The sequence below is a fragment of the Mycetomoellerius zeteki genome, unplaced genomic scaffold (genome assembly GCF_001594055.1).
Source record: "Mycetomoellerius zeteki isolate Tzet28-1 unplaced genomic scaffold, Tzet1.0 scaffold232, whole genome shotgun sequence".
NCBI lineage: Eukaryota > Metazoa > Arthropoda > Insecta > Hymenoptera > Formicidae > Mycetomoellerius > Mycetomoellerius zeteki.
The window spans coordinates 1,450,619-1,474,421 of NW_017257208.1; the positions used below are offsets into that span (position 1 = coordinate 1,450,619).

Below are 23,803 nucleotides of genomic sequence, written 5' to 3' on the forward strand. Positions count from 1 at the left end.
TCGTAACACGTCTTCCAGAACATAAATAGATAAATAGATGCATTTTTTGCATAACACACAGTGCTACAATTGTATTATCCTGTTGTGCTTGTTTAGTTAGTATTAAATTATTTCACCAGGCGTAGTTGGTACCCTTTTGATAAAGACCGTAGCCGTAAATAGTTTATAAAGATAATCAAAAATTACATAATTTATTTCACTTTAGTTTATCAGTAATGACTGTGAAAGGCTGCATACAATTAATCGTATATAGAGACATTGCTACGAACGAAATGCACGGATATTAATGGAACGACTCATTACCCGTAACAACCGCTAGATTTCTTAGTAACGGATAATTAGTTGACAGAACGAAAGAAACGAGCGTGACGAACGTGGAGGCAAACAGGCCATTCATTGTTGTAGAGTTATTAGGTCACTTTTTCCTGTCCACGGTGTAACGTGGAACCACACGGCGAGGTGTATGGCCGGGCGCTGTAAATATTGGTTGTACGTGAGAGCATGGGAGCATATAGCGTACAAGTATCATAAAGCAGAGGCGAGGGATACGTCGGGTAAACACACGTTGGAACATCTATGCAAACATGTCGGAGGCCTACCGAGTAAAAGAAGCACATGTTTTCTGGAACGCCGCGCACGAGTTCAAAAGTCCGTGGTGGCCAAAGGCTTTATGCACTTGGCACGGTACAGCCACAGTATCGCATCCCTGACAGTCACGTCGCGTCGGTACGACTTGCATCATGGTTTGCATCAGAGAAAGAGAAAAGGAGAGAATAAGTAGATAAAGCGTTTATTGTCGTTTTAGGACGAGAATTCTAAGAATATATAAATAATAGCTACCATACAGAGAACAAAGAAAATAATTTATAGAAAGAAACAATATACGAATATAAAAGGAAGAAAAGGGATACAATCGTTACTTATTATGCGTTCTGGGGTAGTCTCCCCTCAAGCGCTGAATATATATATGTAGAATCATAACAATTAGAATGCTCGGAAATTAATATATATAATATATATATATATAATATATATAATAAAAATTAATATATAATATATATAATAAAAATTAATATATATAACAAAAAGTAGCATTGAAAGGCCAGAGCTTCATAAAATGTAAAAAGAAAAAACAAAGATAATAATAATAATATAAATCAGAGAGAGAGAGAGAGAGAGAGAGAGAGACTCCATAATATTCATATATTCCAAATCACACGTTTCCTAGCTTATGATCATAGTCAAGAATGTGAAAATACATTTTTTTTGCACCAAAAGTGCGAACGATCGTGTGTTCGTAGATCATTATCGCTTGTTCATTACGCGTTGCGAATACTTTTAAGATACGAAAGAATTCGCAGATAGTCTTTGTACAAATCGCCGCTGACGGTTATGTTAAGCAGTACATGTAAAAGATTGGTGATATGTGACCAGGTTGATTAAATGTTAATTAAGTTCGCCACATGACTCGAGCGTGACGTTGAGCGGTGAAACAGCGTTACGAAAATATACGCTCTTCGATGCGTCCGTGCGATGCATTAATTATTTATGTATCGCCGAGGCGTGTCGATAGTGATACGTTAATCAGAAGTTTCGATAAATCGCGCGATCAATCAATCTGAAATCGAGCGGTCTGTCGTTGACATTCACTTGACGACGTAAGTATGCAATGTGGCATAATAATTATCTGTCATTTACATTTTTTTTTCAAGTTTCAATAGAATATAACAATTTTCTACACATTTAAGAATATGATAGTTTAACAAATGCTGTCTAATGAACTGTAAAGAAAACTAATCGAGTTATCAATTCTAATACCGCTGACAGCACATTGTACATGTGTAGACCTGTAAATAGATGAATATACTTTGATATATCTGCGGGATATTTGCGTTACTGCTTATTTGATCATGCAAATTCTCTCAGCTGGACATATTAATTACTAGCCGCTGGAATGAAGCGTAGGCTTGTCGGGCGTGCAATCAACGGCTCGCACATTAAGTACGTATGTTAATTGATCGCGGACTCTTGTGAATGCGGCGTAGTTGCAGATGATTTTTAAGGAGAATCGTTCTCCCGTTAGAGAAAATTAGAGGCAGCTGATTTACGCTGTCGAGAAGCATCTGAATTACACGGAATTATTTATTACCGATACGTCGTTCTCGTACTGTTCTCTCGGGTAAGCGCTCGCAGCTACGATATCTAGTCAGTAACGTTTATTGATCGACTGAATCGGCGTGATTATTACAGATTGTTCGTATTAACGACAAAAGGCATGGCTAATTAGACCGGCGCGAATCGCAAATGCGAATTACAGCGAACGAGCGCACTTCGCTTCGCCAGTCGCATTAGATAAATTGGCTTATATAGCGCGCTATCCAGGATAATTACCGACGACGAGTCCGATGATGAGCGAGCGGAATAAATCATACTTTACGAGGCGGGTGTACGCGTTTTCGCGTGGCGTATATTATTAAACGCGCGACGTGCATAAAAAGCTTTCCGCAACAACGGACAGCATTCTGTAAATTAGGCGCTGACGACGTCTCTTTTAGCTGCGGAATGATGTCGATGATATTACCGCGAATCTCTCGCCGGTTATTTGCGTGCAAACTATGAACGCGACGAATCTATCCATGCCGTTTCGATTCCAGTTTTTCGTATTGGTTGCGTCACAATGGAATGGGTTTTTGATTGTCCGTCGTATCTTCCTACGCATCGAAATTTAAAATAAATGCTTCGAGCGATCACCTGCTGTTCTCGCTCGGAACTCTTTGTCATTGCGCAAGAAGAACGGTATTATAGCTCAACTTAAGTACTCTTGTAACTATTATACTCCCAGAGTGGCATAATCACCGTACAAGAAAAAATCAGGTAACTACAATGAGAGACGGATAATATTTATGTCGGCATCGCATCGACATATACAGAGTGACGTACAAAATGTCATACCATTTAATTATGATCGAATTTTCGAACTGGTATAATTAATTGTATACACAGTTGTGTACTAATTTGCCCATATCATTTCGTTTATATACAACATATTTAATTTTAACAAAATTGGTAGAAGTGCTATAGAATTAATTATCAGAGCCCGAAAATTGGATAATTAAATGCATGGAAAGGATGATTTTGCTGAAGTATCTAAAAATTATATTATAGATACAGATCTGAAAATAATTTTGTTAGACCATCGAAATAATTATGAACGCTCGAACTGGCTGCTGGAATATCAAAACTTTTTGCAGCATTGCTCATCATACTTGAGATTCCTTCGTAATTACTTTGACCGGCTCTGTAATTATTTCTACCAAAATTATGTTCAGATTTGTATCTAATTAAATTTTTGAATATTTCAGCAAAATCATTCCTTCGGTGTGGTATAACATTTCGTGTGCCACCCTGTAATTTTTTGAAAGCAGTGCGTTGCGTTGAAACAAGCGTCAATCTGAGAGCGACGTTGAAAGCTGGTGGCTATTAAAATTTTAGTAAACGACGACGATTTAAATGCGTCGAGTCTTCTCTGGGTCCGCACGCAACAACGAGGGCCAATGAAAATGATCGTAAATTTTAGGGGGACACCCACGTACGCGCCTTGCGTGAATCAACTCGAGCAGCGTTTTTCTGGGGTCATGACATCGCGAGATCAAAAGCGATCCAGGCAAATTATGCGGACCGATCTTGTGGCAACGCACGAAACGGTTCACTCTCACGGTTCTCAGCCTCGAACTTCGTCAATTCACAAAGCGGGAACATCAACCGCGGCGATTCGCTCGATGAAGTATTCTTTGCATTCTTTCCGGTCGAATTACTCGTTCTAAGCATGTCTAAAGCGATACATTAATCAGTTTAGTTGCGCAGGACGTCTCGGGAGCGAATGTATAACGCGCGCGTTTCGCGAAACATATTTCAACTAAACTAACACGTCTTCGTAACGTGATCAAAGAAGTCTCACTTCACCATGCGAAATGCATGTCGTTGACATATGATATATAGACGAAATTGTAATGAATCACACGTCATAATCGAGTGCGAATAGTCGGTCTTCCTTATCGGGATAAATTAGATGGGCGATTAATTTTATGGTAATGTCCAAAACGAGCGTCTCTCACGGTCGTGCCGCATTGCTCTAGCGAACCCTATGCCAGCATAGAGCTTCTTTTATGACCGGTGTATGCGGGAAGAGCGAGCTTTCATGCCTCGAGTGCATCTTTTTAGGCCACCCAAGATCGCAGTCGACTCGAGGATAAATCGGCCGCAGGATGCACAAAGACTCGCTCTGGCACTGATTAATAATATTAATTCTATCAGCACAGCGATCGCGTTTACATGTTTGAAAAAGAGATTAATTAGTTACGCTTTTACGTGATCATTGACGAACGTGTTATGTAACATATTGAGAAAAAAATGCTTTAATTTCAAAGAAATTTTCATTAATCCGAAATAATAATTTGTTTGAATACGAGCAAAGAAATATTTCTTTGAAATTAAGATATTTTTTTCTCAGTGCATTAATCTATCGAATATGTAAGATCAATTTGTTTTACTGGCGCAATCATTGTATTGGGATCATGACTAAAGATGGAGGCGTGTCTTGATCATTAATATATTTTAGTGATGCATTAACTACGCGATTGATTTTACGTGATCGGGATAAATTACGTAAAAAGTCACAATTAATCGGTTGCGTTTTATCTAAGGGTGCGTTCCGAGTCACGCATGAAGCGAATGATGTATCGTTGTATCCTTCTTTATTAATTGATAAACAACAAAAACAAATAATGCATCATGCGCTTCATGCGTAACTCGGAACGCACTCTAAGTGCGGTGCGGTATCACATAGGAATATTTTGTAATTATATGCTTCAATGTGATATGAGCTCTAGATTATAAAAGTAACGCAGTCCTTTTATCTGAGCCGAATGCCGACAATTTTTCTATTGGCTATTTCGACCGCTATTTTGATTTGATGAGTTTATCATTCAATAAGTGAGTAATAAATAATAAATAATCTTAGTAATTCTTTAATATGATATGGGTATTAGGTCAAACATGGCGGTTATAATCTAGAGCGCTACCGTCTAAATTTTATGGAATAGAATCTCACTCTAAAGAGTGAAAATTGAGTTAGCCTTGAAAAAGTGGCTCAATTTTCAATTTTTAAAAGTGAGATTCCATTCTTTTTTTAGAGCGACAATTCACTCTAAAATTTTAGGGAGTAGACAAATGAAGGCTCTGATCTCTTTGATCAACAATCGTCCAACAAGTAAGTAATAAATAATAAGTAAGCTTAGTAAATAAGCTAATAAATAAATATAAGCTCAGTAATTCTTTAATATGATATGATTATTAGTTCCAACATAGCGAACTTTTGCGCTATACTCTTATAATCTAGAGTTCTAAACATGAGGCCTCTCTGATCTCCTTGATGAACAAATCACGGCTGTGCACGCTTCATTTTTCGGAGAATCTCGAGAATCGTATGAAAACTGAATCACTCGTAATTTCGCGTGGTGATTACCGCGAGCTTTGGATTCTCGTCGCGACAGGTATTCGTATTGTATGATGTGACTGTACGTTATCTCGATCTACGGTTATATCGTTCGATACGTCAATGTCGAGGAATTCTACGGCAACGAGAAAAGTTAATGCTCCGTCTGCTGTATAAAAAGGAAATAAAACGGCGGAACGTAATAAAGTACACACATAGCATAAGTAAATACGCGGGGAACTCGAGTGGTCGTAAAAACGAATCAGAGGTGAGTTTTACGACGTTTTACATCGGGCCGGGGTGTTTCTGGGGAAACTTAGCAGCGGCGTAATGAGCGATTATCGTCGCTCATTCAACGGACGGTACGTTCATTAAGGAGCCGCGCCGATGTCCTCCTATATATTGCGAGAATCTCTGCCGATTAACGATCGTCGCGCGCGTTCGCATACATTCGCGTCGCAACGTCACGCCGATTGCTCATATCGCAGATCTTGGCGCCAGAATTCCGCTCGTCAAACGCGCCGCGCGCGAGAGGCGCGATTTCGTAATACACCGTTGATTGCGCAACGAGTCGCATTGTTGGCTTTATGAATGACGATGAGAAGCGGGCGCCGCCGTCTCGTAACGTTCACTAATTCGGCGATCAATTTCCATCAACGCTTCGTCTGACATGGTAATAGCATTTTTAACAATGCAATATCTTTTCCTTGAAATATATTTTCAGAAACGACGAATTATAAGTCAGATCGACATGCGCAAATTATTAATAGTAAGGTTAGTTATGAATTTATAGAAATAGATCGTTTCGTGGATCAATAATTCCCCGAGTCGCAGCGGCATTGTCGTGTCGCTTATGAATATTGCATGGCACTCAGTTGATTAAATCTCCAATTCCGCAGGCGTTCCGTTAATAGAATGCACCACCCGCGGGAGGCCGCGACAGAATTTCGTGCGTATTTGTCTTTTACGGCCGTATGTTTTGTGAGCGTTAACACGCTATCCGCGGAACGTGTGCTGCCTCACGTGTCTCGCCATTTAAAACGTGAGCGCCATAAGAATCTCAGCGCAGAAATTCGACGAATCTTTCGCATTGCAAGCGGCGGGAATCGATCGTTACGGCAGATTTCGATCCAAATGGAAATTCGTATTCCCATTTGTGCACCTAATCCGCGCAAGAAGCAGCGGGACACGCCGAACTCTCTGTGAGAGACATCCCATCTCTTTATGCGTGAGCGAGCGTTCTTTCTTTCTTTCTTAGAAAGAATCGTCCTACCTGCCTCTCTCTTTCTTTTCATTTCTGTACGAGCGCCCCGTCGATGCTGCTTTGTATTTCGATGCTGCGATCCATGCGAAATCGTACGGACGTATTATAGAACCAGTCGTTCCTCGTTTTCTTATTATCAAACTGGAAAGTCGATTTATATTGACTACTACAACTGAGCCTGAAAGCGACGTTATATAATGCAGCTTGGCGTTAATTTCCAATGATAATAAGATCTCGGAGAATCGACTATGAGAATATATAATATGATTTATCTACGATCGATTGACGATAAGGAAAACATGGTAGACTATTATAAAAACTAGGGTAGTTTATTAAATGAAAAAAAAAAAAAAAAAAATACAAGGAAGTACCATATACGCGTTCATCGGAACTTAATGGGGTAATCCTGATAATGTAAACTTTATTAAGGCCCGAAGCACACGCGTCCGATAACTGTAAAGCAAACAAGATTTCTGTTTTTCTTATCGGGGCTCGTATCCATTGAATTTTTATAATGGCTTCATCCCCATGTGTGAGCATTAACTTAAACCGAAGGTGGTAACGTGTTATTTGACCGATCGCACCTTTCGAGCGATGAACAAAATTGCCTTCCCTTCCCGTTTCCTTGAAGGGTCTAATGGAAACCGAGGTGTGGCGCGGCTCGATTCGTGGTACGTCCCCCACGTCGACAGTGTAAACAGAATTAATACCCTGATGAGTATCCTGATCGTTGGTCCCAGGAAGACATCGAGTCTCACGCCCCATGCCGGCCGAAATTGCGGTCGAAATTATTGATTATGTTATATATCGCGTAATTGACGGACCTCACACGAGACATTCAGTGATATTTATTAAGTCGTAATTTCCTTCTCAATTAAAGTTTATCAGTAATAAGCGATTTTATTACTGATATGTGCACTGAGAAAAAAAATATTTATATGACTATATATATATATATATATAAATTAATTATTTATTCAAATAAATTAATTTAGATATTTTTTCTTTCGTTGGAGGATGTATGTATTTAAGCCAAATATAATACACTGTTAAAAAAAAATTGCTTCCGTTACATGTAAATTTCAAGCAAGAACATTAAAAATATTTAATATTGTCAACGAAAATGAAGTTAGTAACTTAAATTTAATGTTCACATGTATTAAATTTTATGCAAATTCACATAGAATTTAATGGAAAGTACATTAAATTTTATGAAGTTTTATGAAACGTACACTAAATTTAATGTACATGTACACAAATATACTTTTCAGTTACAGATGCATAAAATTTAATATAACGTTACGAAATTGAATTCAATTTGTGCAACTTAAAAGTACATTCTCTCTCTCTCTCTCTCTCTCTCTTTCTTTCTCTCTCTCTCTCTCTCTCTCTTTCTCTCTCTCTCTCTCTCAATTTCATTACATTTTTAACAATATGTATGTTTGATTAAAATTCAGACATTCTTTATTAAAAGAAACAGAGACAAATTATATTAATTTAGTCAAATGAATAATTAAATTATAAATAATTAAATTAATTTAGTCAAATGAACAATTTTTTTTCTCCATGTGGCGATGAAAGAATAATGAAAATAATTCTTCTGTTACATTTTGTTCGATAATCGATAGAGATGTATGTCCGCGAGAAATCACACGATTATTTAAACCTGTTACTTCTGATGGCGTTAAATTCCTCTTGGATTCGAACGACAGTTTCGTCTAGTTACGCCGGAGAAATATTTTTGGATTACGATGCGACTCGCGTTCGTGGGGATGCGTAGCGTTTGGAAGTTCTCCAAATGTACGCGGGTTGACCTAAAACCCAACTAGAAAATTCGACGTTGTCCCACCCGCCACGTCTCGCATCCGGAATCGACAGTATCGTCCTGCGCAATGAATAAGGATCGATTTATCTCCGGGAACGAGCTCGATGTAATTCAATCGGAATTCGATCTGACCTGGACAGTCGCCAAAATATGCCCGACGAATTGCACCTGGTTGCAGAAAAACGAAATCTACCTACCGCATTCGGTACATTTGGTAAATCGCCAGGAGCGACTTTCAATAAAAATGTCGGAATAGATTTAGAAGAGATGAGGATAAATATTTCTGACATAATAATAAGGGAACATTTCATGTCCCTAGGTAAATACACGACGTATTAATTTACGTTAAGTAGCATCGCAGGGATTAACTTTCTAATTAGTAGCTGGCGGCGTGAAAGTTACTATGTGCACTTTTCTCTAATTGTCGACCTTGAATTAACTCGAAAGACCTCTTGTGTGCTATTTCATTAAATAGGATAACTCGTTGTAATTGGCTGTCAGTTTTCAAGAAGATACCATAAGAAATTCCGGAGGGTCTTGCAGACGTTCTTGAATTTAAATCTTGAGATAATGTGCCGAAAATAAACTGTACGCACAAGAGTATTAAGGGCTTAAATGAATATCTCAGATTTTATTAACTGCGTTTGATTCTGGAGGACAGCCAGAGATCGCCGTGACGTAAATCCAGACGGGTGTGCAACTTCAAATACCACGTCTGTTGGACAATTCTCGTTGCGAATGTGGTTCCAAGAATTAATTAGTCGAGTCGGTACGCCGCACGAGTGTTCCGCGAGCCGAAATGAAGTGACTTGCCGAAACTCGTGAGTCACCAATCTTCTTGTCTAATTCGAATTAACGTGCGGTGAAATGCACGCGAAATGATATTGCGCGATTCATTGCATTCTCAGGCGATTTAACATACGAATGAAAATATATTTTTATAACATTTATCGTGATTTGAATAATAACGACCATGGAGTAGAAATAAATCAAATATTGATATCATCGATCTTTTTAGTAATAGAAGTACTATATTGTAGAAAATTCTACGAATGTTTTCCCGAAGGCATAAGTCGAGCCAAAACAATCGCTATTAATAACAACGATTCCGAGTAGTTATCCGTTTTTACCAGCCTGCTTACGTGCGCAATACGAAATTCAGCAAGGATAATGCGATTTGTAAATTGTAAAAAAGAAAAAGAAAACGCAAAATCATATAATTCGATATAATTTTCTAAAGTATTCAGGAATAAAAGCCTCTGATTCGAGCTCGTTCTTTCTCTCTAGCAATAAAGTCCATGTTTATTCTTACGTCAGCAAAACGACTTATTCTTGATAAATCGCGGTAACTAGGTAGGACGACAGAAGATATTTTCTGACATTTTTATACGACAGATGCGTCGTATCAAGTCATGTTTGCGTTTAAATGAAGTTGCGCTCTGATTTCAGTTTTTCTGCGTTCGTTTGATGTTCCGGGCGAAAGAAATTTCAGGAAAGTTCAGCAAATGTATAAGATAAAAAAAATGTGGAACTTTGCATAAGTATAGATGTTCAGTTTTTTAGGGGTGGAAATACCGTCTTTAAAAAAATTAGTTTATGTTTCTAAGCGAATATCATTGAAATAATGAGAAAATATAATATAAAAAAATCAAATCGCATCGTTATACTGAAAAATATAATGCTATATCAATAGCAATATTTTAATTGAAAATAATCTCGTTAATTCACAGTATTAGTATTCATAAAATAAATACAATTTTATCCAAACAAGAGCATCACATCTTTGTTTCATTAATAATATTATTGAATTATAAAATTATTTTTAATTATAATAATGCTATTGATCATCGTTCGTTCTCAGTATATAAAATGCTTTTGAAACCATAAATTTCTATTCGAAACGTTTTTTCATATTTCTCATTGTTTCAGCGATATTCACAAAATTGTTTCGTAATTAGGTCTATTTACTTTACCAACTCTCATGCAAAGTTGCATTTTTTATTTTTACATTTGTCGAACTTTCCTTGTCAGATCAAGAGACTTTGTTGCGAAGATAAGTTTTATCGCCACTCGTTCATTTCGCGCTTGATTGTTCTCCTTGAGCGTTCTCCGACTTTTGTATTGTGATTCCGCGAGCTTCTTTGATAGATCGCTTTACAAGTGCTCAATGAAGGAGACTAATGGTATGCCTCACACCACGAATTGATGCTACACAAGTGCCAAGCTTAAAATACGTCTCTACCGAACGTACAAGTTCGGGCTGAAGAAGAATCCTTCATATGTACTTAACTGTTTCTATCTGAATCACTGCGTCGCGACAACGACGAATCGTCATCTTAGCGGGTCATGATTCCTGATTAATTTTAGAAACAAGTTTTTAATAATAGTTGCGCCCTTCACGACTTTATTTTAATTATTCGTTATCCTCATATGTTGTTCACTATTGAATTAGGGAAAGAAATATAGAAGAGATCGGGGCTGGTTGTTGTATGGGGTTGATTGTCAAAATGTTTATAACAGTTATAACTCAATCAGTACATGGCAAAAAAATCTCTTTTTACTGCAGGTTGCTGATATAATATTAACTTGTTGTGTAAAATGGTTGCACCAAAAGCATTGTATATATTATTTATAACGACTTTTAAGAAAATGAAGTTGGTGAGTAAATTTTTCTTATCATCTATTTTGTGGTCCGACAAGTTTTTGGCATTATTAATCGCAATATCTTTGTATTCATAGAAAATGAGGTCTCAGAAAATCTTTTCTACAATTAATTAATCATTACTCTAACAAAGAGAGAGAGAGTTTTGTGAATACAATCCCTTTTATTTAAAATGGCTATGTGGAGTACATTGATTAAAATGAGATGGGGTTAAGTGACAATTAATTTTAATATTTGTAGATCAACACATTCTTAGAGAGTATACTTATACAAATATATTTCATATAGATATACGTTTTTTTCATTTTGCATATAGAAACTACAGTACAAGAAACAAAGTACAAGAAATTACGTATTTTATGATTAAAATAACTATTTTATTTATATTAATACCATAATTACTATTATTTCTTAAAATATAAAACTGACATTAAAATAAAAATTGTATTTTTTATATGTCCATAACAAATATGCTACTGCCAATCCTAGAACGTGTGAATCAATCCAGAACACGGGCTAAGTGTCACATTTTCGTAGCTTCATTTAAAATTAAATAACTTATTTTTAATATGATATGATGAATTTAAGAGTAATATTTTTTTTAATACCTAGAAGATGTAGATATATTATAACGTATTTGATATTTCAAAATCAGACATCCACTTTTTTCTAAAAATCATTAATCAAAAACTGACAACCGGTCCCGGTCTCCCCTAGTACGACCAACAAGTTTAAATGAGAGCTGTAAACTTATTGATTTACGTAAAACACGTGGCAGGTAATACGGTAGTAATTTTCGTGCTTTCACTATCAGAATATGAAGTCAGATAAGTAATTTGTTTACTTGCGATCTCACATGGTGAAATATTAAATCTCGTCGCTATGAATAATTAATAAAACTGTATATCTGTAGCTTGTTCTTGTATCGTTGAAAGCAGAAAGTAGACTTAACTGTTAGATTTCGTCAGAATTTTCCTCGTATACGACGATTCGCCAATCAAGTAGGTATACGTAGATGCACTGCCGCACGCATAAATCAGACTCTAAAGTAATTCCGACAACGATGAATCATTATCTCGGCAGGTCAGTGGTTCGGCGATCTTTGGCACCTGTCACCGATGTCCGGTCAATTTTTTTTGTGCTTGTTATTTATCGTTTGACTAATCATCGATGACTATGTTATATTTTTAGAAATAATAAGTAGCGTGCGATTATCGCGCGATGTGTAATATCGTGTTGCTGAGAAAGGAAAGTTGATTTTAATTGTGCGCGGATTATTCATAAAAGATCACGTGACTGATAACACGAAGAAAGCAAAATATCTATGTTAAAATCACACAGTTGCACGAACTATGTGTTCGGCTAATTGCAAGTCGTAGAAGATAACGAAGTAATCTCGTGATCTCGCCAAGGCACATTTAACGATACCTCGAATTCTCCTTTGGGGGAATCTACAGTTACAATGGATGCGTGTTCTGACGAACTTTTGTTCTCTGACTGAATTCGTCCGAGTTGTTCGTTAAAAATAGAAAGGTGATGATAGTAAATGCGTATTCTAATGAAAGATAATCTTGTTGTAATCTTAAAAATCGAAATTAAGAATATCGGCAACTATACAAGATGGATAACATCCATGATATATTTTTTGGAAAATCCATTATTAAAAATTTTACTTGTGAGTGGAAAAACTAAAACATGAACAATAAGTATTATTTCTCGATTAATCTTCTTCCATTTCTTACGAGATACGTCTCGGTTATGGTAAATTTTTTCACGCATCCACTGACTACAGCCTTAAATGGTCCATGCCGATTTATGCATCCATCCGCGATAATCTTCTACTTGCGCACGCAACCACCATCGTGCCATCAGCGTATTTTACCCACCTACGAAAATAGCCTCGGCGTTTTACGGTCGCCGAAAATGGGAAGCGGTTTTCGCGGTTGTGGAAAGGGTACATCCTGATGCTTTATAATTCATGCCTCGTTGCGTTACATGTCGCCCGTAAATCCACGCTCGTGTGGATTCCCTCGCCGAATCCTTCCTTCGCGGATGCGATCTTTCGCGATGCGCCGGCCGCATTTTATGCGTCGTGGTAACGAGCTTCCGCGGTGAGCTTTATGGTGGATTTATGAGCGCTCCTCGCCGCGGTCAGGTGGTAAAGTCGTTTCTTAATGCCCGGTACCATCGAGCGAGGGTATGTTTCGGCGATGCGTACTCGAGAGAGAAAAGAGAGAGAGTGCAGGCATGTGGCTGCGTGTAATCGAGACGAAGGCTTACGCATAGAGAGGCGGTCTGGAAGCGAAAGGAGCGGATGGATCGAAAAAGAAAACACCGAAAGATCTTCGCGTAAACAGCGCTTCCGCGAAGTCCATCGACTGTTTATCGAGCGAGGAAGGTTGTTGAAATGTATCGCTTCTCCCTCGGGATTGAGAGGCTATGCATCTATAGAGCTCTCCGGATGTAATATGTGCCGGAGGTAAAATACGAGCATCGCTTGCACATCGCTGGAAAAACTATGGGGAACATGCCAATGTTTAGTCTGTAATCACTGAGAATGTAATTCTCTTTTTTATTTGCGTGTATATAAAATGTTGAAGTAGAATTTACAAATTCTCCAAACTTTATGTAAATAGAATTATCGAAATCTAAAAATACATTGTAAAAAAATAAAATGTTAATTTTTAACTTAAAGACGTATTTTTTAAACAACTGCAGGGTAACAAAAGAGTCTGCCCACAGAATTTTATATGTTTAAATGATTATAGTAATGTAAAAAGCAAATTCTATTACATTTTATTAAATATCAAAAAGAAACTCTTTACCAAAGATTTTCATCAGTTGATGAATTGAAAACCGTTTTTATTGGCTGTCTGATAGGAGAATTTATTCGTGGAGAAAAGTGTACGATCAAAAATCGATGCGAAGTGCATCAAGCTTGTATCAAAGTTATAAAGATGCCATTTTGAATGTTAATTATTATATATTGTTTTTTTGTTAATAAGATATAACTAACACATTTTCCAGAGTTTTTTTATAAATATGTTATTCATGATTTGATAAACACAAAACTTTGCAGCTTACAAAACTTGTACTTTTTCGTCACCCTGTATGTACTGAAATGCTTTCAAATTCGAAAAATTATTTGCTTATTTTTAATATCTTTCGCACTAGGAAACATTTATTTTGCGAAGACTGCATTAATACGATAAAAACCGCTTCATAATACGTATATGGCAGATAAATTGAACTCTCGATTCGGCGAACGACATATTTGCGATCCATTCGCGCGAACTTTAACTTCCAGCGTTCATCATTCTCAACAGATAGCGTATGACGATAATCATAAAATTCTGCACAACTTTATGGTTTTTCCCGATTTGATAAGGAATACTCGAACGTTATTCTCTTGAAGCTTTAACAAGAATCTTAAGAAGCGAGATAAAGTTAATGTGCATTTATCAGCATATTAGTAATATCTGGATAAAAATTGACACTTTTTGCGTTGCACAAGATGTTTTCGCTAAGAGGTAGGTCAATTGCGGATTAACCTAGTGTCGTTTAGATAGACGTGCGAAGCGATAAAAGAAACGCTGGATTAGCGATTAAGAACGATGCATTCGCGTGTTGTTTATAAGAAAAGATTATGGAAGCTAATTCTTTGAGTTCAATATCAATAAGAACTAATTGCTATTAGGATGTAAAATAACAAATATTAATGTCTGTACCATCTCTTTACCTTCTCTACGTTCTCTATTTATAAAATGTACGTGGTCCTCCTTCCAATATATCACTATGTCCCTTGATGTTTGAAGATGCATATTGCATGTAAATAATGCCCTGAAACTATATTTATCTTTCAAGGATTTAATGTAATGAAATTAAACGCCAGTCAGTTTCGCACAAATCGCGAGTTGTACGGCTTTTGATGATACGCAGTAAACCGGAACCGTGAGTAAAAAGTATACGAGAAAATTGGGGAGTTCTTTTAAGTCGCCGCCGTGCGAAGGCATCGAGTTATTCGCGTCTAATTTAATTTTACCGCGCGTGAACGTTAATTGAATATTCCGTCACATATGTGGGTCACCGGGATTAATCATCATCTAAATATGCAAAGTCTGACTATACGTACTATACATCTCCCTTTCGTATAGTAATACGATGAAATTTGTGATCGCTTAAACCGAAAATATCTGATAGCCCGATCGGCCGGTAGCGACGGAGGATTCCCTTTGATCGTTCGGCATCGGTGCACGTGAATTTACGACGGAAAACCACGAATGGACAACGTGCATGCAGTGGAATTGCTCAATTACCCCAGCGCGGCAATTCCGCTCCGGCCGGCATGCAGAAGTCGATGGAACGTGGCGAGTTTACCTTTGTAAATTGGTGCAAAAAGGGCAAAGCACGATCGCGACGACAGCCGCCGTGGACGTGCATCGTCGTTTTGCTCGTCTGGGCTGCCGTCGCTGCGAGCTATACCGCGAAATTAAGGTACACGCATCGCGTTCTCGTTTGACTCCGGAGCACGTAAGACTCGGAGCGACGAGCTCGTTCTTCTAAAGTAACGAATTAATCTTTATGCTTATATATTAACTTTACTAGATTTTTTTCTTGGAATATGCTGTAACTTATTCATGAAAAACGTACTTATTCATGAAAAATTGCTTATATACACTAAGAAAAATGTCTAGATTAATTGAAATTCTGGTTGAAAATGGACAAATCAGAAATTTCTGCTTATTAACTACATTTAACTAAATTTACTATAATTCTAGTTAAGATAATCAGTATTCTTATTGATATAATTAGAGTCTTCTGGATTCATCCATTTTCAAACATTTTGCTCAATGTTTCTCTGAGAATGGTTCAAAGCCAGAAGGTTCAATTGTTTAAATTATATATATAATTTTAAATTTAATTAAATAATAATAATAATAATTTGCGCCTCATTTACCGCGCTGTACTCTTATTGTCAATTGTTACATTCTTACATTATCGAGAGTCCCTATACAATTTATAATATTTCTCTGTTTGTTTGGATGTAATGATCAAATAGTTTGTAAAATTATTTAGAAAGCTTTTCTCCCGTGGCATTTCGCGTTCTGTAAATATTCTCCGACCGTTATTGCATCGGTCTTGACGATAAGTGATACCGAAGTCTGCAGACGATTGGCGCCTAGCGGGCGGCGACTTCCGAGGTCAATCCTACGAACGTTAATTCAAAAAGTTTTGACGCGAATGAAAAGAGAAGTTTTGCCGGACGCCGTTGGTTCTCATTGCCAAGGTCAATCTAATCTTGGCTCTGTGTAGGTGAGGGGAATCACCGACATCGCGACGCATGCAGATATGCCGGTCATTAATAACGTTGAGCATCCATGATAGAACGCATCCGAACCAGTTCTCAGAAGCAGTACTTGAACAATCTTAAAGAAGCGCGAAATGAGTTTGGCAACGTACACTGATGAGAATAATCAATATTGCGGTCAGAGATTTTAATTTACAGATTGTCTTATTAATTTGTTCTTTGATTGCGAATTTACACACGTTAGAACTCAATGTATGACTAATCTGATAATTTAATTAATATTAATAATTATTTTTAATAAATAATATAATTTATTTATACATATTTAATTATTAAAATAATTAATATAATATTTATTATAGATTATTCAGTATCTATTACAAAACCTAATTTATAATATATGTTATCAACAATTATAAATTTATAAACGTAATATAAAATGAAATATTGACGAATAAAAGATGTTCTCATGAATGTAGATGTTATATTAAATGTCTTCCGCGAAGCAAAATGATTTTTGACGAGAATGGCAGTATTACAGCTATACCTACAACAGGCAGGTGTCTTCTGTCGTTTCGTGCAATATGACTGTTGTCATGATTCGAAGTGATGTTTCAAGGCAAGTCGGTGCTATCTTCAGCGCCGTCGATGCTCCTCCTGAAAGTTAATCTCAAGTTCGGCAGGGCGGAACGAGCAATCTCGTGATTTGGCCCGCGTTCCGCGTGAATTACGCGAATGACGGGCAAATCTAATGTGCTATCCCATCGATCTTATTATATTCTGTCGACATGTAGATATTGAAGCGATTGATTCGTAATCCTTGTCTTACGTTCGCCAAGCATGCCGGCATTGCGCAATCCGGCGTTGGCAAAATTAGTTTTAATGGTAAACACTAACAGGCCAGTACAAATAACGTGTCGGAAATAAATCTTTTCACCGCCTTCGTCATAACAGTAAATCACTGTTTATTACAATGTTATTTTCGGTATGACAAGTTTTCAGAAATACGTTCCATTTTATCGAAACAAATTGCTGGCAGAAGCTACAGGACGTTGCGTTCTATAATTCTGCTCTGTCTATCCTTGGTAGAAATTTCATACATTTTTCGAGTAATTATACTGTTAAATCTATAGTGTCAAATTTAACCTAACGTGAGTCGCCACTGCTCCTACTTAATATATCTTTATTTTTTACCAAAACGAGTTAAATTTGACTCTATATCGTGTCAATTTGACACTATATAGTATCAAATTGACACTGTATAGTGTCAAATATAACCATTGTTTTAGTATAAAATAACAATATGATTGAGTAGGAGCAATGGCGACTAACGTTATGTTAAATTTAACAGTATAGATTTACAGTGTACTGGACAATTATATTAAGGAATTTAATAACAGAAGTAAAATTATTTAGATTTTAATCAAGATACAGTGCTTTGTCTGCAGTTACTGCACACAAAAGGGATGTACAATCTAATTCTATTTACTGAACAAAAATAGAACAATAAAATTGTTTAGGAAATGCTGAATTTAGTAAGTTGCGGCAGAGGATTGAAAAAGACTTTATTTAAATGTATTTCAATATGTTTATTATTCGCCCGCTAATTACATGCGTCCGTACATAATTACGTGAGTCAATATTGTCAATAGATGAAATCCTTATTGTTGCATGACCTTTTTAATGCTCAACCTGTCATGTCTTTCGATCGAATTCGAGGTTAAAGTAAATTTTCTATAAGCACGACTTAGATATTGCTTGTCTACCCGTGCAATCTATGTCGATCATATTATGGCACTTATCAAGCATTGGCGTGTGGTACTGCACCAAAACTGTATTGGAATATTGCTCAAGAAGAGGTATGTACGTAGCAAATACCGTTTAGCGATTGATCCGCTTCTTATTAAACAGAATTATTCCTGATAATAAAGCTGCCTAGGCAGATCAATGCAATCACCACGGACGCAGTAATTTTAATAACAACACTGTTCGGTAGAAAAATATCAGAATAAGACTATAGTTATTTCCCGTAATTTTTTGGACGCTGAATACGAATCCGGTTTCCAAATTGTTCCATCCCACTTCCAAATTGTTTTATTTTCACATATTTTATCATATCATAACTATGATATGTGTCATGCTAGAGAAATTTAATTGCCATCAAAATTAAGTATTAAATTGTTAGAACTCTCTCTCTCTCAATTTTCAAAAAGATTTTTTTAATATCCACTATGGTTAATAAGATATTCATAGTTAAATATAGAGTCTATTGCGAAAAAGCGAATTATATACCCTCATTAACGATTTATCAAATAGCTTTCTATTATGTTTAACATAGGATTTTTTTAGGCTGCTATGTACACGAATTCGATGTCAAACTTGACAAATTCAAAATCATTAACAATACATTTTGCAACAATTCGAACATTTTTCGAGTTTTGACGTTCATCATATTGAACCCACCATTTTGAATTTGTTAATTCTGACATCGGATTCACATTCCTCTTTTGCAAATTGAATTGCAACTTTCTCAAAATTGTAACGTGATGAAATAATTCGGAAAGCATTCATATTCAGACTATGAAAAATAATTAGTCTTGTTCCAGTGTTCGAAAAAAAATTATTTTCTGTCGAACAATGTAACCTATTAATACTAGACAATAACTAGACAGATGTTTATACAAGTGTTGCACAGCATTTTTCTCAGAAAACCTTCTTCGGCCACTGAATAAAGCTTTATCAAGTTCTTATTCATTTCTTATACGCAATGTCATTACAACTAATGAGAATACAGTAATACTAGACAGTAATTCAATGAATGTCTAGAAAAACGGTATACATTTCTATCAGAGATCTCAACCAAATGAAAACACAAATCGCTATGTAACGAAGAAACGTTCGTCTGTAATAATGATAGCCTGTAAATTAGCAGCGATCACAAAATATCCGATCTTGCATTCGATGAGAATTACGATCGGTATCACCGTACGTATTCGGAAAGATACGGAAGACGATCATCAATTGCCGTCGATAGATCTGCGAGGGTTCTTCGGGTACAGTTACAGAATGGTCTCTTGCGTCACGTGCTCTTCCTCGGGTATTTCATGCAAACGGAGCGGCACATTCGCGAAGGGGAAAAGCATCGATAGCTCGAGCTCGCGTGTACGATTGTACGTGGCTTGCCAAGTCGAACCCTTGACTCGATTTTAATCTCCATCATCGATCCGAGGGAGAACTCAACGGTAACCGACTTTACGGCTTTCAGCTCTCACGACAGCGTGATCGGACGTATACGTTATTTCATTCGTTCCGTGATTTCCTAGAAAACGAATTATTCGCGATTTGGAGTTGGCCTATCACCGTAACATATAACAATACACAGAAAAGAAAGATTAGCTGCCACAGCTAAAAATTAGGTGGCAGCTAAATTCAGTAGTGATGTAAGGACACCTAACGTCGTGTCTGCGAGGAGGTTTAATTTCTATTAGCTGTGAAGCCTCAATATTATCATTGTAACAGATAAACATTTTGCTATTATGTCGATGTATTGATCATTGCAGCAAACATTTTCTGTGTAGCAGACAATTTGGTAGCAAATATAGTTTCAGCAAACCATATTTAGCTGTTGTAGAGACAATTTTCTTTTATACGGACATATTTGATAACTATAATAACTAACTTCATGTTGCTAAATAAATTGACTGTAACAGACATGCATATTTTGCGTCCTTATATTAACTATAGCAGCAAATCCTTTGTATTAGCAAATTTCATTGCTATAGTAGCTAATGCAATTTCAGCTAATCAGAATTAGCTGTAATCAGAAACATTTTTTTTATTGAATTTATGACAATTCTCCGTGTCAATTCACCGTTCATTAAATAACGCAACCTTTTTTTAAACATGAATCTTATTGAGTGAGAATAACTGAAGAGCAGAATTCCAAAATGTATTTTGTCCAAAATTTTATTTTTTTAGTTAGAAATGACATAGTATTTAGTGTTGAAAGACTCATATTATAAGCTACTCTGAGATGTTTAAAAAGTATTTTTTCATCATTAATTAATATACTGAAAAAAAACAGACATTTCGATGTGCATTACGTTTTTTAACTAGAGACAAACAAAATGCATTTGTTTAACATTTTTAGCAATTGCTTAGCAATTTTATTTAATATTTCACATCTTACTGATTGATATATTGTTATTTTCTGTAAAAAGAGTGCGTAATTTTTTTATGTGCGGAGTTTCTTTCTTTACCATTTTCTGAAAATTACAAATTTTGGACATAACGCATCTTGAAAGTCTGTTCTTCAACTAGAAATACATTTGCTATAATTTTATGTTACTTGTGTACTTTGTAACAATTATATTTACATTTTAAAATTAACATGCAATACACGTGGATTGCGTGTGTTGCATGTTGTGCTGATAATTGTTAAATAATTTCCTGTTATTATCATGGTTGCGCAATCTCTTCATTACGCCATGATTAGCGATATAAGGAATACCGACAATTAAAAAATCTCGCTAGTTACCCCCTTCAGTTATTAAGAAATTTTTAAAAAATCAATTTTCTTCGCAATGATTATTACTCACCGTATTAGTGACATCCGCTTGCATGGCCGAATCGTCGTCAACTCCAGTTTTGACGAGATCGTCTTCCTTCTCGTTATCCGGGTTGTTCAGGTACTCGTCGTAATCCTGTACGAGGCTTTTAGTCTGAGTATCGGTTTTTGCCTCCTGCCGATCGTGACCCTTGACCATCCTACTGATTGTGTTTTTCGAGGATTTATGTCCGACGGATTTGACGGTCGAATTTACGAAATAATTGGATGTGGTATTAGTGGCATTAGGCGCATTCGTGAAGAGTTCTACCGATTTGGAAACGTTTCTCGGTTCGTACTTGAGATTTTTGTAACCATCGCGCTTCACGTGCTTATTCGATTCGATGTTCCGATAATCCCTCTTGACAGTGGTCTTTGGAGTAGTCGGATCGTCAGACGTGAGTCTTTTGATGATATCATCGTAGGTTTTCAAAAGTGGCTTTGTCCTGTTTTTGTAAAAATCGTTATCAAATTCTTCTTCCCCATTATCTTCGTTTCTCTCATTGATATCTTTCCAGATATCGTCGTCGTCTTCATCTTTATCGTCCTCCTCGAGCCCGCCATGGTCTTCGTAATCTTCGTCCTCCTCCGTCTTTTGCTCGTCTTTTTTCTTCGCAAAATAGGACTTTGAGTCCGAGGAATTCAATTTTCTCTTCCAGTTATCCGTCCATCTCGTCACGTCGCCACGATCGATGACGTCCTCGCGATCTTCCAAACGATGTCTCTTCGGTCCATGATAGCCGTTCATTCTATTTCTCCAGTCTCTCCTGTAAGACGTGTATCGCCTGGAATTTCTCCATCGTTCGTAATGCTTATCTGCCCTGTCGTTTTCGTATCTATACGGCCTTTCATAGTCGTAATCTTCCTCCGTGTCGTCGAAGTCCGACACGTCGCGATTGCGCGAATACGCGGGTCTATGGTGAGTCCTCGTACTAGACCCTATGCCGGGTCTGTATCGATGATTCTTCGTATTATACCGTGATGGCATCCTGCGTCTGTCGTTATTCTCATCATACCAGCCGCTTCCAGCGTGATATCCATCGTTATGATACCTGGATGGATAGCGCGGCTCGAGCATCCGATTGTGATAACTCTTCTGTGCAGATCGATGATGCGACCTGGGATAATCATAATACGATCGCGTCTCATAATCATCTTCGTCGATCGGATCCTCGAAGTCTCCTTCGTATTCATAATCCACCTCCTGCCAGGATTTTCTATCGAGCTCGTGGTGGTTTCTTCGATTCGAGGACTCGTGTCTATGCCTATGTCGGTGTTTGGTCTCTGTAGTCGCGTCCTCGTGCTGATGGTACCGGCATTCGACCACGAACAGGCCGTAAGCCATCAGCAGACCCAGCAACAGCAGCAGCCTCCTGTCGCGCGTCATTTCGTCAGCACCGTTTTTCTCAGGTCACCTTACATCATCACGGGCCACGTGACTGCGGCTTTCGCGCGGTCGCACCTGTCGATCACCTCTCGATACCTCACCGGTCGCGTGCCCCTCAACGGCGCATCGAGCCCGCTCGACTGTCGAGCAGCAGCAACAGCACTCGTGATGATCGGTGTTACGTCGATCATTCCATCGATCGAACCGAAACGGGACGCCGCGGCGTCGCGCTCTGCCGAACGATTTCTGCTGATCAATTGACAATTCAATCCGTCAATTTTCCCTGACCGCAGGCTCGTTTCTATCTCTCCCTCTCAATTTAACCGCACGTCGCGGCGACGTCGTGGTTGCAGTGACCACGTGGTGACCGCGGAACCTGAAACGACGGAGCAATCCCGAGGGCGACTCCTGTTGGCGCGACTCCAGTGCAATCGGTGATGAAAACCGCTATAAAACGGAGTCCGTCACTAATCGCTTGTATCACCTAAATGTCACATAAAATACCGGAATTAGTTCGTAAAGATGATTCGTCAACAATGATTCGTCGACAGTGTCATTTCACACTGCTTCGCATTTTTGCAAATTGCCGGTGGTCTCAAACAAGAATCTATTCTTTTAATCTTTTAACAATTATTAAGTATTGTCCGTACTTAAGCTCTGCAATTCAAGAGTCCACGACTGATTAAAAGTCGATTTGTTCACCACGTTCCAGATAATTCAATAACCTTCTGCGCGATTGTTTTTCATTCACCAGATTATTATCTTAGGATATTTTTCACAAAAGGACATCCCCTAAATGATATCCTTCGTATGTATCATCTGATTCTGATGATTTCGGCAGTGTTACGAGTCTTTTCCGTTCACCATCAGTTTCTTTGTAAGGGGTAGTTTGCTATACCGGGCACGGATGGATTCGGTGGAACCCGGAGGAAGACACGACACGTTCTCGCCGAATCGTATCGCGGACAGAATGTCGCGGACGACTGAGGCCAGCCGGAGTCTGGCGGCCTGGCCGGTAGTCTGAGAGATCGCGGAACGCACCGCGCATGCGTACGAGCGATATTCGCCTCCACTGCCCCCCTTGTGCCGCACCGGCCGTGGTACTCGCCGTCGTCTCCTTCGCCCCTTCGTCCTTCGCCTTTACCTCTGCAAGAAACCTCCGCGCACGGTGTTTCACGGACCCCGCGATGATGCACCGTGAAACAATAGGCATCGGTATGGCAAGGGGAGAGAGAAAGCGAGACAAGTTCGTGGACG

At 37.8% G+C, this 23,803-nt stretch overlaps 1 protein-coding gene across 1 annotated transcript in view; it reads right to left on the reverse strand.

Moving 5' to 3' along the window:
* LOC108723412 (uncharacterized protein DDB_G0283697) overlaps positions 1-23,517 on the reverse strand; it is a 107,898-nt gene extending 84,381 nt beyond the window's left edge. The window contains exon 1 of the mRNA XM_018449169.1: positions 21,152-23,517. Within this exon, the coding sequence (XP_018304671.1) occupies positions 21,152-22,546 (1,395 nt within the window). The 5' untranslated portion in view covers positions 22,547-23,517. The remainder of the gene's footprint in view (positions 1-21,151) is intronic.
* Positions 23,518-23,803: the final 286 nt, after the last annotated feature.